General features: G+C 49.5%; 1 protein-coding gene across 4 annotated transcripts in view; it reads left to right on the top strand.

Moving 5' to 3' along the window:
* Togaram2 (TOG array regulator of axonemal microtubules 2) overlaps positions 1–5461 on the top strand; it is a 55568-nt gene extending 50107 nt beyond the window's left edge. For all 4 annotated transcript variants that reach the window (XM_003472884.4, XM_063230413.1, XM_063230412.1 and 1 more), the window contains 2 exons: positions 1007–1093; positions 4989–5461. In XM_003472884.4, the coding sequence (XP_003472932.1) occupies positions 1007–1093; positions 4989–5344 (443 nt within the window). In that variant the 3' untranslated portion in view covers positions 5345–5461. The remainder of the gene's footprint in view (positions 1–1006; positions 1094–4988) is intronic.
* Positions 5462–13544: the final 8083 nt, after the last annotated feature.

The raw sequence follows: 13544 nt of genomic DNA, 5'->3' as shown, positions 1-13544 counted from the left end.
AGTTCCCAGCTCCATGCCCATGACATAAAACTGGTCAGTGTGGAAATAACTGCCCAGCATGGGTGTATTCTATGGTTAAAGTTCAGGCTTGGAGGAGAGCAGTAACTTCTGAATTCTAACCCCAACTGTTTTTTTTTTTTTTTTTTTTGTACTAAAGATTGAACCCCTGAACCCAGAGCCTTTTCATTGAGTTATATACACAGTCTTTTAAATTTTGAGACAAGATTTCACACAGTTGCTAAGTTACCCAGGCTGGGCTTGAACCTGTGGTCCTCCTGCCTCAGGCTCCCAGAGTGCAGAGTGCATATGCCACTATGCCTGGTACTAACCCCAACTCTTCGTTGAAAAAAAATTTTTTTGGGGGGTCTTTTTGAGACAAGGTTTCACTATGCAGTTTAGGCTGGCCCTGAGTCACTTTATAGCCCAGGCTGGTTTTGAACTCACAACGATCCTCCTGCCTCAGCCTCCTGAGTGCTGGGATTACACGAGTGTGCCACCATGCTCGGCTCTGCTGAATTTTTTTTTGTACCAGGGATCAAACTCATGACCTTGCACTTGCCAGGCAGGCGCTGTGCCTCTGAGCTATATCCCTAGCCCATTTTGTGTGACCATTGATCAGTGTTTGAGTGTCCTCTAAAACTATAAATATATCTATATGCAATCTCATATGCAATCACCCATCTCCATCACCTGTCTATCTATCTATCTATCTATCTATCTATCTATCTATCTATCTAATCTGTCATCATTCATCTACGCTCTTTTGTCCCAAGTCCCATGGCAACTTTGAGAATTAGACAGTAGGCACAAGACCCATGGAAGTAAATGGAGCTTGCTGGGAGCCAGTCACTGGTCCTCAAACGCCCTGTGTCCATTGCTCTCCAAAGTGGCCCTGCTGCGACCTGGAGGAATTAAAGGAGCTCCCCAGGGGGCCTCTTCCTCAGGTAGGTGTGGGAAGGAACTTCGTGGGAAGCCTCACGGCCCCTGACATCTCCATTTCTTGCAGATCACATCTGCCTCCTCCAGGCCTTTGCGGGGCGGGTGCGCTTCCTGAGCGGCTGTGCGGTGCTGGACATCACAGGACGTCTGTCAGGTGAGCACCCCGTCCCCACCAGCTCTGTCCTCTCCTGCCCTGTGCTTTTCTAGGCCTGCGACAATCCCCACAGATCACTGGAAGGTTTTGATTGTTTGCTGTTTGTGACAGTCTCCACCTTCCTACAATGACAACCTTCCTTTTTGGCCAAAGGAGGCAGGAATATATAAGCAAATAGTTTTAAGACACTGTGATGCATTTCTTTTTTTGTGGAGGGAGTTTCCTCTAGTCCATTGAGTGCCTCTGTATAAGTCAGAGAAAGTGTCCAGATAGATGCTGTCTACTGAGACACAGCTCGGCCAGCAGACAGCCCCACTGTGAGAATCAGAAGCTGCCCCTTCTGTGGCCTGGCAAACAGGACACAGGCTGGTTTTCAACTCCACTTGGCCCTTGGCTGGCTGCTGGCAGGCCTGGGTCTCTCTGCAGCAGATTTGAAGAGGAAAGATGGCTCTTATTAATCTGATTTCTCTTTGAGTCTGCAGAACTCTCTAGTGGTTTCATTCCAGGATCAGTGGCAGCATGGAAAAGGTCTAGGCTTTGGGGTCCATGGGCCCATCTCTCATGCACCCACACTGGCCTTGGGCTGAGTTTTATCATCCTGCTTGCTTGGCAAATTCTCCTCCTCCTCTGGGGAAGGCTCCATCTCTGGAGGAGGCAGGAAGATTCGGTCTGTCCCCAGGACCCCAGAGATTCCCCTAAAAAGCATATGGGTCATGCCATGCCCCTAAACTTAAGGAGCTCCTGAGTTGCCTTCATGCCTTGGGTCACTTAACCCTCAGAAGGAGGATGTGTGTTTTATGAGTTTCCTTGTTAGACACAAAGAAAACTGGGCGCAGGAAAGTTCAGTGCCCAAGATCCCTGGTGGGTCTCCTAGATTTGTCCCCAGGAGATTGGCTGCTGTGATGTTAGGGGAGCCCTGGGGTGAGAACTGGGCCATCGCACTAAGACCACTCAGGAGACCAGGCAAGGAACCCTTTTCTGGTGCTCCGAATCAGTATTCTCTGAGGGAAACCCTCACTGTCCTCATGAAAGTGATTCGGGGGCCTGGAGTGGGGACAGCCTGTTTTTAGATTTTTTACTTACTGTAATCTTTCTTTCTTTCTTGTAATTTTCTTCCCACTTCTAAGATACCTCAGAAGCAAGAGTTCCCTAGAATTCTTCTGCTCCCTTGGTGTTGGCTAGGAGCAGAGGAGGAAATTTCCTCTGACACTAGGCTTGACGGATAATAGCACAGCTTCCCAGGAGTAAGTCTTTGGCTAATTATTCCAGCCGCCCTTGAAGCTTGAGTTTAATGGGGTTCGCTTCCTCATGATGGCTCCCAGAAGGCCTTCTGTGCTTTTGCTGACTTGAGAGACCCACCCGACCGGCTAAGGGACCTCCACACGCCTATAGCTGGGGGCTGTGTGTGGTTCTGTCAGCCAGGAAGATGTGAGCAGAGCGGGGACCGTGGGCTGTGGCGCTGGGCTGTGTGGGGCTACCCCTCTTCCAGGGACTGAGTTGCCAGGGGGCTGGAGTCCGTCACTGTTGGGTGGGTGGGGGGAGAAGGCAGAAGGCAGGACAAGATGGGCAAGGGGGCTCTATTAGGGACAAGTGGGCCTCTTTGGTGGGGGAGACTGTTCTGACCTTCCCTTGTCCATTTTTATTGTGTTAAAATACACACAACATAGCATTTGCCATCCGAACCATTCCCAAGTGTGCAGTCCAGTGGTTTTAAGCACATTTACAATATTGTACAACCATCACCACTGCCCTTTGCCTTTCATCTTGCAAAGCTGAAACTCTGTCCCCATCAAACAGTACCTCACCACCCCCACCTCCTCAGCCCTGTGACCGCCATTTTCCCTCAGAGAGGTGGGCGCCTGCAGTGCTTGTCCCCATCTTGTGACTGACTTATTCTCCCCAGAGTGATGTCCTCGAGCTGTGTTCGTGCTGCAGCCTGTCAGCACTTCCTTCTGTGTGATACTCCACTGTACTGAGGGCCACATTCTGTCTATTCATGCATCTGACGATGGACACTTGGGTGCTTTTGCCTTTTGATTCTTGTGAGCTCCACTGCTGGGGACAGGGCTGCACACGTGTCTCTTCGTGGTCTCACATTTTTTCTGCAGATGAGGCTGCATGGAGATTTGGGGAAACATTGAGTTACAGTAATTCAGTGTTCAGTGTAGGTAGTTGATCAGGATTGTTTGGGTCCCTCTGTCCCTTCTTGGTGCTCCTTTTTCTTAAGCTGCTTCATTCCCCACTTGGGAGCTGGGGACACTTGTCGCCTTTCTGTGTTCTTCCTGTGTGGCCCATGTCAATCACAGAGAACACAAACCTCAGCCCTTTCTAGCCGGCGTGCCTCTTTCTGTCAGTTTATGAGACTGTTCCGAGTCCTTCTGCTGTGGGTCTTCCTTACCAATGGTCTGCTGTGTTTGGGTTGACCCAGATGGTGCCACCTGCCTTCCCAGCAATCACCCTGGCTTTTAAAAGAGAATTCTGTGGCCCCTGGAGGTCCTTATGGGAACTCCATGGATTGAGGTGCAGGAGTCCTGGTTGTGGCCTAACAGTCAATGGTTACATCATGAGAAATGCCACTGAGAGAGGGGACCCAGGACATCTCATCTTGCTTCCCATGGTCCTGGCTTGCTCTGAAAGCAAAGGGAACCCCTGAGCTCCTGGGGGCTTGGATGGTTTTCAGCTGATGAGAGTGGGACAACTGAGTGTTCCCATAAAATAAAACAGAGCTCTGGATTGGGGAACCCCTAGAGGCTGGGGTGCCACACGGGGGAGGCTTTGGAGTCAAGGCCGATTTGGCCTCCGTCCTCAGCACTGCCCTTATGAATGCAAGCTCCTGGGTGAGCCTTGCTTTGCTTCCCTATAAAATGGGTGCATCCTTCCTCTTCAGGAGTACCAGGAGCATAAAACGAAGCCACACCTTTAGTCTCTGAGCCCCAGAATCAAGCATTTCTGGAGTGTGGCCCAGCCCAATTTCTTGGCCCCATGAATCAACACCCCTCTCACTGTTGTTTGCCCTTTGGCAAGACGTCAGACAGCATGGTCTCCTCGTAAAACTGGCACCATTAGCACTAACACACTTAGGGTGACTTGGCCACAGTCTCCCTGTGACCGGGGACAGCCACTTACCCTGGCTGGCTGCTGGGTGTTCTTGGGTTTACGGGGTTGGGAGCTTCGGACAGTCAGCTCAGGGGTCCATCGCTAGCGTGGAGGGGGTGTGCAGAGCTTGGTGGTTGGCGGACATGTCCGTGGCCCATGCTGCTGCTTCTGTGGTGAGGTTTGACATCTGGATGCTGGGGAGGCCTTTTTGCTCTTGTCCCCTGCTGTGTCTGATGTGCACTGTGCCTCGTCGGAGGGCCTCTTCTTCTCCTCTTGCACAGTTTTCCTCTGTATTTGCCTGCACTGACAGTGCTAACATCACCTGACGGCGGACCCTTGACATGCATTTATTGAATCTCTGACAATCACGAGAGCTCGGTTCACCGTTATTTTATGGATGGAAAAGTCTCAGGAAGGTGGGGTGTCCTTTTCAGGTTCCCATGGCTCACAGACAGCAGAGGGAGGATTGTAATTGGGGCGTTAGCCTCTTTTCTCTCCTCTGGGCGGCAGGGACTTTCCGTGATGGTCAGGGACCCCATGCACTTTTGCTTTTGCTCGCCCCTTTCCCCACAAAACCATCAAATTGTATCGATCCAAACGTGAATATAAACCAGCCCGGATATGTGCATAGTTTTTCTTTTGAAAACATTTTCATAGGCTGCTAAATGTGTTACAGACCTCAGGTCCTGGGCTGGGCTGCGGGGCTTTGGAGGTCAGTGCTGGCGCCTCAAGAGCGGGTAGAGGCAGCTGAGATGGTGCCCAGCTCCAGTGATCCTATCTTGTCTTTTCTTCCCGACAGTGTTGGTGGCTTCAGTTTACCCTCGGAAACCTCAGGCCGTGGAGCGCCATGTCCTCCCTGTCCTTTGGTACCTCCTGAACAACATGACTGGGGGTGGCATCCTGCCAGGGCGCAGTGCAAACGTCCGGACGGTGGTGATCCAGCTGTCCAAGACCCTCCAGCAGCAAATGGGTACCCGGCTGCAGGACTTTGCCGCTGGGCAGCCAAAGCAAGTTCTCAAAATGCTGCAGGAACTCTTAAACACAGAGTCCCCAGGAGGCAGCTGCAAGGTCTCCGACAGAGGGACACTGCCTGACAGCAGGACAGCTGGCAGTGCCTGCTCCCTGCAGGTGGATTCAAGAAAGGACCAGAAATAGGCAATTATTATTTTTATCTTATTTTATTTTTATGATGGCATACTATTCCCCCCTTAGACTTCTGGATGTATATAGTCTATTTTGAAGTAGAAATAAAAGAATTACTTATTTTTCTAAGGTTTTCTTATCTTGTATTTTTGTAACCTCAGAGAATATTCTAGAAGGTAGGCTTGCAAAGCAAACAAAACAAAACATGACAACATCAAAACTTGTTTTAGATGAGACTGACAAGAGGGGCTAGAGACCCAGCGCCCTGAGGCGGTCACTTGAATCTGGTCCTTTTGCTACCTGTCTGATGATGGTGAGTGTAACAAACGTCTCTCAGCACAGGGCACTTTGGCCCCTGCGAAGTCCTCAGTGTGTGCTGGCCCTTCTGGAAGGATCTTCCCAGCTCGTCAGGAGCTGAGGGGAATCTGACATGTGAATCACTAAAGACTTGGCTTGCTCTGATGTGTTCTGAAACATCATAGCGGAACACTTGGTACAGCACAAGGCTGCACCTCACTCTGAGGTCACGTGAAAGCTCAGGAATCTCCGACAGGTGGCTGATCAGGACTCGAGAGAGGGTAGTGAGTACAAGACGTGAGAAAGCAGAGGTGTTGGCCCTGATGGAGAATCTGGGAGATGAGGTCTGGCCAGGGGAGAGAACCATCTTGGGCTCAAGCTCTGGACTCGTTTGGCCCTGGCTGGGCCAGTGGTAGGTTACCAGTGACCAGAATGAGTGCTCAGGTCACTACCTTAAACATGGGCACAGCAGCCTGGTAAGGGGAGGGGAGAGGCAACAGCTACGGACAGATGCAGATGGCCAAGGACCTGAGGACAAACCTCCTAGCAGTGGGTTTTCTGGCAGCCCCTAGTGGTGAAACCCCAGTCCACTGTCACCTGACCCCAGGTAGGATATCAGTTTCATGCCATGTTCTGAGCCCTTCCTGGGGAGCCTGGCCCTGGAATCCTTGGAGTAAGATGAAGCCAGGCCAGGTCCTCCCTGTACCCCGCATTGAGAGGGGGCACTTCCCAGTCATCTGTGTCCGGCTTTAACACGCCGCTTGGGGATTCTGGCTGCTCGCCTGATGGTGACCCCAGCAGGGCCTTCACTGTGACCACTTTGCTTTTCGTCAATTCTGGCTGAGTGAGGCTAAAGATCTGCCGTAGAGGGAGCCATCAAAAGACACTCGAGAGGCTGGATTTAAACGTTTTAAAGGTTTTATACAGTTTAATGAATTGTGTTTGCTTATGAGCTTTTGGGGTTTGGCCGAGAGACCTGCATTTTCTGCTTGTTAAGATCTTACAATAGATCAGAATACTTCAGGAGTCTTCAGAACTAAAAGAGCCCAGAAACAGAGCCTGGCAAGGATTTTGAAAGCAGAAATTAATTTCAGTGCACTTTCCTGTCCCCCTCTCATCTAGCCCATCCTCAGACGGAGCTTCCCACAGTTCGGGATCCTCCCTCGTGGGTAAACAACTGAAAACTGACAGGAAAGCAAAGAATAAATCTTTGAACAACTGTTTCCCGCATGAGTTCAGGTTTTAATCGATGGTGGGCTGCCAAGGACTCTGCCGGCCTCACCCCAGCTCGGCACTGCTGGTGGGTGGCGCTGGGGCTCTGGTGAAGGTCGGGGAGCTCCCCCCTCTTCATGGTGTAGGAAGCAGGGAGGCCAGTGCGCTGGTAACCAGTCCTGGGCCTCTTGGGAGCACCGGTGAGAACTTGGGGGGGGGGGAGTCAGTTCTGGGGAGCCAGCCCAGGTGGACGGAGCTGAGCCCTTCTGTGGCTCTGTGCGGCTGAGACAGGAAATGCTTGTGGGGACACAGTCCCTCCCTCGCTGTCTCCTTCTCCCTTTCTTCCTTTTTTTCCTCTCTTCATCTTCCTCCTCTTCCTCTCCCTCAGCGGGAGAGCGATGGACCAGGGCTTCTCTGAAACTGTAACAGCCAGGCCTTCCTGTCACACCAAGGGGCACTTCTGAGATCTCAGGAAACTTTGCCTTTAACTCGGCTCTTGTTTCTCTTCCTTTTTTTCCTCTCGTGCCTTTTAGGATAGTGAGTCTTTACTTGCTTGGTGTTGCAGAATCACCTGGAAATCACCCGGGTTCAGTTGGTCAGGGTGAGGTCCAGGTAGCCAGCTTTCTCTATTTTGCTGTCTGTCTCTGACTCTCTCTCCCTTCTTTCCTTCCTTCCTTCCTTCCTTCCTTCCTTCTTTCTCCCCGCATCCCTCCCTTTCCCCTCTTGCTTCTTCTCTCCCTTCCCCCATTCAGATGATTCTATCTGTGTCCAAGTTCAGAAACCACAATGGCTCTGGCCCCATGGACCCCAGGCCTGCCAGCCCCCTCTCCTCACAGCTCTGGGGTGTCCTGGGGTTGGAGACTGAGACTGGACAGAGGCCTGGGCTCAGGTTCAGGTACTGTGGCTTGGGATCCTTTTGTCACACGCTCTGATCTTCACCATCCTCATCGACTTACGTGGCCAGGTGGTGACGGGGCTGTGCCGTGACAGTGCCCAAGTCCACCTGGCTGCTGTGAAGCAGAACGAGCCAGTTTCGTAAATTACTTAGCATGAGATGACAGATGCAGGAATGCTTGGTGAACATGATCGTGATGTTTGGAGGGCCATGGCTTTAGAGCAGCTAGCAACGGGGTCTCACAGTGGCTCTGCTGTCCTTGGCCTCGGAAGGAGAGAGAGTGCAGAGGGGCTTTACGGAACCTGAGAATTCGTGCCATTAGCCTGCAGAGCCCCTCTTCAAGAGTGAGCTTGTTCGCCCCCTGTGCTAGGAAGTCAGCACCCTTCGCGTCTTAAGCACATCTGTCATCTCCCCAGTCACCTGTCCCTGTTCCTCGCTCGCCAGGCTCTCAGTCACCCTTGGCATTTCCCATTCCCATCCCTCCCACCACGGAAGGAAACTGTTGTCCTTCTCCCTTCTGGGCCACTCCTCCTGTGTTCTCTTGCAGCTGAGGTGGAACAGTTTGGAGAGCAGAGAGCTTTTGGACCTAAAGCATTTTCCTTTTGTTATACTCAGTTCTGCTCCTAATACAGAAGAGGGGAGCTGAGGGGTGCAGGCCTTCTATTCTTGGTGGAGGGAGGAGGATGGAGACCAGAAATAGGAGACAGGAGGAAGAATTGGGCTCAGAATGGAACGTCTCCTGTGTTCTGGATCTGTCATTCTTCTTGACACCTTTGAAGGAAGAGATTACATCTCAGATTTCTTTAGGAGGAAACTGAGCCTCAGAAATGCTTAATCAGCTACCCGAGCTAGTGCCCCGAGCTACTTAGGAGTTTTGTTAAATTGTAGACTCCGATTTGGCAGGAATGGGCTGGGCTGAGACTCCTCATTTTCAACAAGCTCTCAAAGATGCAAATGCTACAGGTCTGGTGGGAACCTCCCCAGAGTTAGAGTGGCTGGAGCTTGGGTACGCATTCATGTCCCTTTGACTGTAAAGCCCTTGACCTTTTCTAGGAAGCTCTGTTGCTCCAAGATGTTGCCTCTGCCTGGCCAGTTGGAGCCTTTTGAAAGGCTCAGTTGAAATCCTATGGCTTCCTGGAGTTGGTCTGATCCTAGAGTTTTGCCCTAAAAACTTCAGGGCAAAGAGGATCAGCTCTGGTCATGGGCATGTGCTGTGGACACCTGGCTGTCCACACATGGCCTTTGGTGGGGATAGGACTTGTGTCAATAAACAAAGACCAACTACATAGGAAATGCAGACTCTCCAGGGCTTGCTATAGCTTCCTACCATGCTGGCAGAGACTCTAAGGCAGAGAGGGGAGCTGTAGAAAGGTAGCTTCAGGGGTGCTTTGGGGGTGCTTGGAGAAGGTGCAGGCTCTAGGAGTGGGAGTTGGGTTGCTTGCATCACCCATAGTGCTCAGTGTGTTGGGTTTTGTGCTAGACCTGCTGGATGAGAACCTCAGTCATTCTCATGTGTGCCCAGGGCTGAAGACCTCAGCTCTGGTCTCAGTGCTCTGGTGAAGTACACAGGCTACCCCCTACCTGGGAGTTGTCTGTCTTAAACCAGAACCCCCAAACATGGTTGATGGAAAGAATTACTTGGGGCAGGAGAGGAGGAGATAGCTGCCTCTGCAGGGAAGGGCCTAGGTATCTGCACGTGATCCGGAAGCCCCAGCCTTGGTTCCAGTGAGTTGAGAAGCAGCACTGACAGCTCCCAGCTGGGCTCCAGGTGGGACAGCAGCGGCAGCGCCACACAGCGCTCTTTGGGTTGGTGTTTCTGCATCAGGGACCTGGTGGGGGCTGTTTGGTCACCATTCCTGGAATTTATTCAGGGGGTGGTCTGGTTTGCAGCGCCTGTCGCCTGGTGTCTGGTGAAAGGCTATATATAACACTGGAAGGCTTTGTTTTGTTTTAATCATGGCTTTATAATTACCTCGATGCTGGCTGACAGCTGTTATTAGCGTCACCTTGGGTTCTCCTTGAGAATTTTTACATCCAGAAAGCGATCCAGCACTGCTGGGGCCGGTGTCAGAAGCTGTTAGCGAAACAATAGCTTTCCAAAGTCACCAGGTTTTATAAACACAGCGGATTCTGTCCCCTTCCAGGGGAGGAAAGAAGCTAAATAATTTTCAGGAAGGCAATTTGTTTCCCGGAGTGTGTATTTATTTCTCCTCCGCCTCCTCTGCGGGCCTTCGCCACTCTGGGGCGCCGCAGAAGTCAGTGCTGGCTCCGAAGGGGCTGCAGCTGCGGTTGCTGGGGGACTTTTCCCCTGGAAACCACCGCAGGGGTGCACGGCAAGGGGAAACAAAGACCTTCTGGGAAAGAATGTTGCTTTCTTCTCCCTTAATGTTAGAAACAGTTTGATAGGTTTGCGTGTCTGGGAGGATGGAGGAGGGGAGTGGTGGAAGCTTAGGTTAGTTACTGTTTCAAATTCCCTCGGGAATTTGAGTTTCCATCCAAAGTATTTAAAGAGGAATGGTTAAAATTATGGCTGGAATTTGGTTGGCTATGAAAAATAATTTTCTAAGTATTGGAGAAAATGGAGATTTTTTTTCCTTCTCAAATAAGACTGTGCTGCCAGGTGTGGTGGTGGATGTTGATAATCCTAGCACTCGGGAGGCTGAGGCAGGAGGATCACAGTGAGGTTAAGGCCAGCCTAAACTGTGTAGTGAGACCTTGGAGAGAGAGAGAGAGAGAGGGAGAGAGAGAGAGAGAGAGAGAGAGAGACAGACAGACAGAGAGAGACAGACAGAGAGACAGAGAGACAGAGACAGAGAGAGACAGACAGAGAGAGAGACAGAGAGAGACAGAGACAGAGAGAGACAGAGAGAGAGACAGAGAGACAGAGACAGAGAGAGACAGACAGAGAGAGAGACAGAGAGAGACAGAGACAGAGAGACAGAGACAGAGAGACAGAGAGAGAGAGAAACAGAGAGAGAGACAGACAGAGACAGAGAGAGAGACAGAGACAGAGACAGAGAAACAGAGACAGAGAGACAGAGACAGAGAGAGACAGAGACAGAGAGACAGAGTGAGAGACAGAGAAAAAGACACAGAGAGAGAGACATACACACACACAGAGACAGAACAGGGAGAGACAGAGAGAGAGAGAGACAGAGAGAGACAGAGAGAGAGAGAGAGAAGACTGTGGCGTCTTTCTGTAGCCTGGCCCCTGGAATGACCTGCATGCTGCTTGTGAGGAGTGTGGTGTTGTAGTGGAGCCTGGCGGAAGTCAGGGAGGCTTGTCCCTGACTAGTTGGTGGCATGTCCTAGAACAACACACAGACCAGCTTCAGCCTCGCCTGTTTTTATTCATTTCTAGAAGGTCCTGGAAAACAATACCTTGTTCATAATCTCGTAAGATTTTCTTCCAAAATGTAATGAAACAATGTGTCATTTGCTTTTTTTATTTTAAACAGAAAAAAATTAAAAAAGAATAAAATAGGGTTTTGAAATAGCCTAGTAGAAGAGTAACATTAATTAATACATTGATATGAATATACTCATAGCAGTTTTTCAGAGTACAAGACATAGGCATGAAATATTGTCCAAAAATATTAGCACAAACCTTTCTTCTCAATGAACTAAGAAAAACTAGCTGCATAACTATCTTATATATATATATATTTTTTTTTTTTTTTTCCTTTCCTCTTTCTTCCTTTCCCCTTTCACCCACACAATTGTACTTTGGAAAAGTCAAGCATCGCATACAAAGCAAGTCAGAATTATTATGAACTCAAGCCTCAGCTGTCAGACCTGCTGTTTAGCACCCAAAGTCCTTGTCCACCGTCTACCTGACAGGCCATCCTAGACCCCATGTGGGGATCAATGAGATTCGGAAGTTTAATTCTTTTTTTTTTTTTTTCCATTTGGTATATTTGACACATGGACTCACGAATACCAGAGAAATATTGTCAAGTTTTTTCACTTTGAAAGACATAGAGACCTTCAAAGGAGAAAGTCCATTCTTGCTGAGTTTGACAGCTGTTCTTAGCTTCTTCTAAGGGTCAGTGAGCAGCTCTAGAATGCGAGAGAAATGAAACAGAGTTCTTTTGTTAATAAGAATCTTGAAGTGCGGAGATGGGCAGCGGTGAACATTAAAGCCAAAATTAAAGAAAATGGTAAGCATGGGCAAGGGGCTCAGAGCTCATTCCCCAAGATGCTCACAAAGGCGGTTCAGGAGTAGACGTCGTGCCCAGCTCTGGCAGGTGGCAGGAGGAGTCAGCTGCACGGTTATCTCTGCCTCCCACTGAAGAGTCAGACGCAGAGGAGCCTGGTCACCCAGCTGGGTCAGGAAGGCGTCAGGACCCAGGCTCCTGTGTCCCAATCCTAGTTTTCCAGAGGAGTACGAGTAGCTGTGCTTTCCCCGAATCCCTCTTTTCTCCTCCTCTACCTCCTCTTTATGGCCCTTTCTCCTCCCATGGAGGGTGTCAGCTTTGTCCATAGGCACAAACGGCACCGCTAGGCTGTCACTTGAGCCCAATCCAGAGCCTACACCATTCAATGCCTTTCAGGACTGTCTGGGGCGACAGTCTTGGAGCCACTGGCTAGGTTAGGGGAAGACAATTGTCACCAGATGCTGGGCCCGGAGACTTCTTATCTGTGAAGTTACATCCTGGGCTCCAGGAGTATAATCAAGCCCAGAGTTCTCCATAAAACTGAGTTAGAGTGCTCAGTGAATGAACTGTTTGCTCCTCTTTGTGAGCAATGTATCTTTAATTACATTTCATAAAAATGTCGCGGTGGATTGATGGGACTTTATTTAGACTTTAGGTAGGCACGGGGAGTAAATGATGTTGCAATATAACATGTTCTGTTAATATAGGCTTGGAACACATTTACTTTATGTCAGTTCAACAGAATCTTTGATGTGGGGCTACTTAAAAATATATTACCTTGGAAAAGATTTCTGTGGAAGACAGAGTGACTGCCTGGCAGCTTGTAAGCATTCAACCAGATGATCAATTGACAAACATGTCAACAGGTATAATTCACTGTACTGGCTCCCTGGATACATGCAAAACGCTGTTTTATTTTAGAAAAAGAATATATTTCTTGAAATCCCTTTCAGTCACATTGTAGAATTTATGAAGCAAATCTTGTCAGGCGTAAGTTCTTTACAATGAAAGCAGTGTGTCTTTGGCCGGATTATTTCAGGTGTTGTTTTAGGCTGGAAAATAAACGCTACTGATAGTGAAAAGCAGCAGAGACCCAAGCTGCAGAGAAAGGTTATATTTTATCTGGCGGATTGTATTTATACTTGCAAAAAGCTATCACTATTCTGCCAGACCGTAATATTTACTTTTTTCTTTTTCTTCATGAATCCTTTTGATGGGACCAGGAAATTGTGTTTTCCCCTTGGGGGAGATCTGTTTGCTGCTACTAATGTGTTGGATAAAGGCTGGGCTAAGTGCTCCCCCGCGGTGCTGGGGTTCCCCCTAGTATGGAGGATGAAGGCTGTAGACCCCCAGAAAAAGCTAGCTTGAACAAGAATATGGGTGTGATGGGTACCCCTTTAAGGTCTGTGGGGGCTCCTCCTTGTGTTTAAACCCAAAGTGCCTTCTCGTTTTCTAACTCTATAAAGAAAACAAAGGTACAGATTCATGCGTCTTTGAGGTTGGGTCCACTGCTTAATTGAAAAACAGAGAAAAATTGTCCTCTCTCCTCTCTCAGAGAAAGGGAGTAGATTTGATCCAGCAAAGATAAAGTTCTTTGCTGGAGGAGGACAAGATGAGCAAGAATGGCCTGCGCAAAAAGTGTGGCACTGAG

Source organism: Cavia porcellus, unplaced genomic scaffold (assembly GCF_034190915.1).
Source record: "Cavia porcellus strain 051 isolate PalLab524CR breed Dunkin Hartley unplaced genomic scaffold, mCavPor4.1 scaffold_1, whole genome shotgun sequence".
Taxonomy (NCBI): Eukaryota; Metazoa; Chordata; class Mammalia; order Rodentia; family Caviidae; genus Cavia; species Cavia porcellus.
Note: the sequence above shows the minus strand (reverse complement) of the source record. Positions and strands in the feature narration are given on the sequence as shown.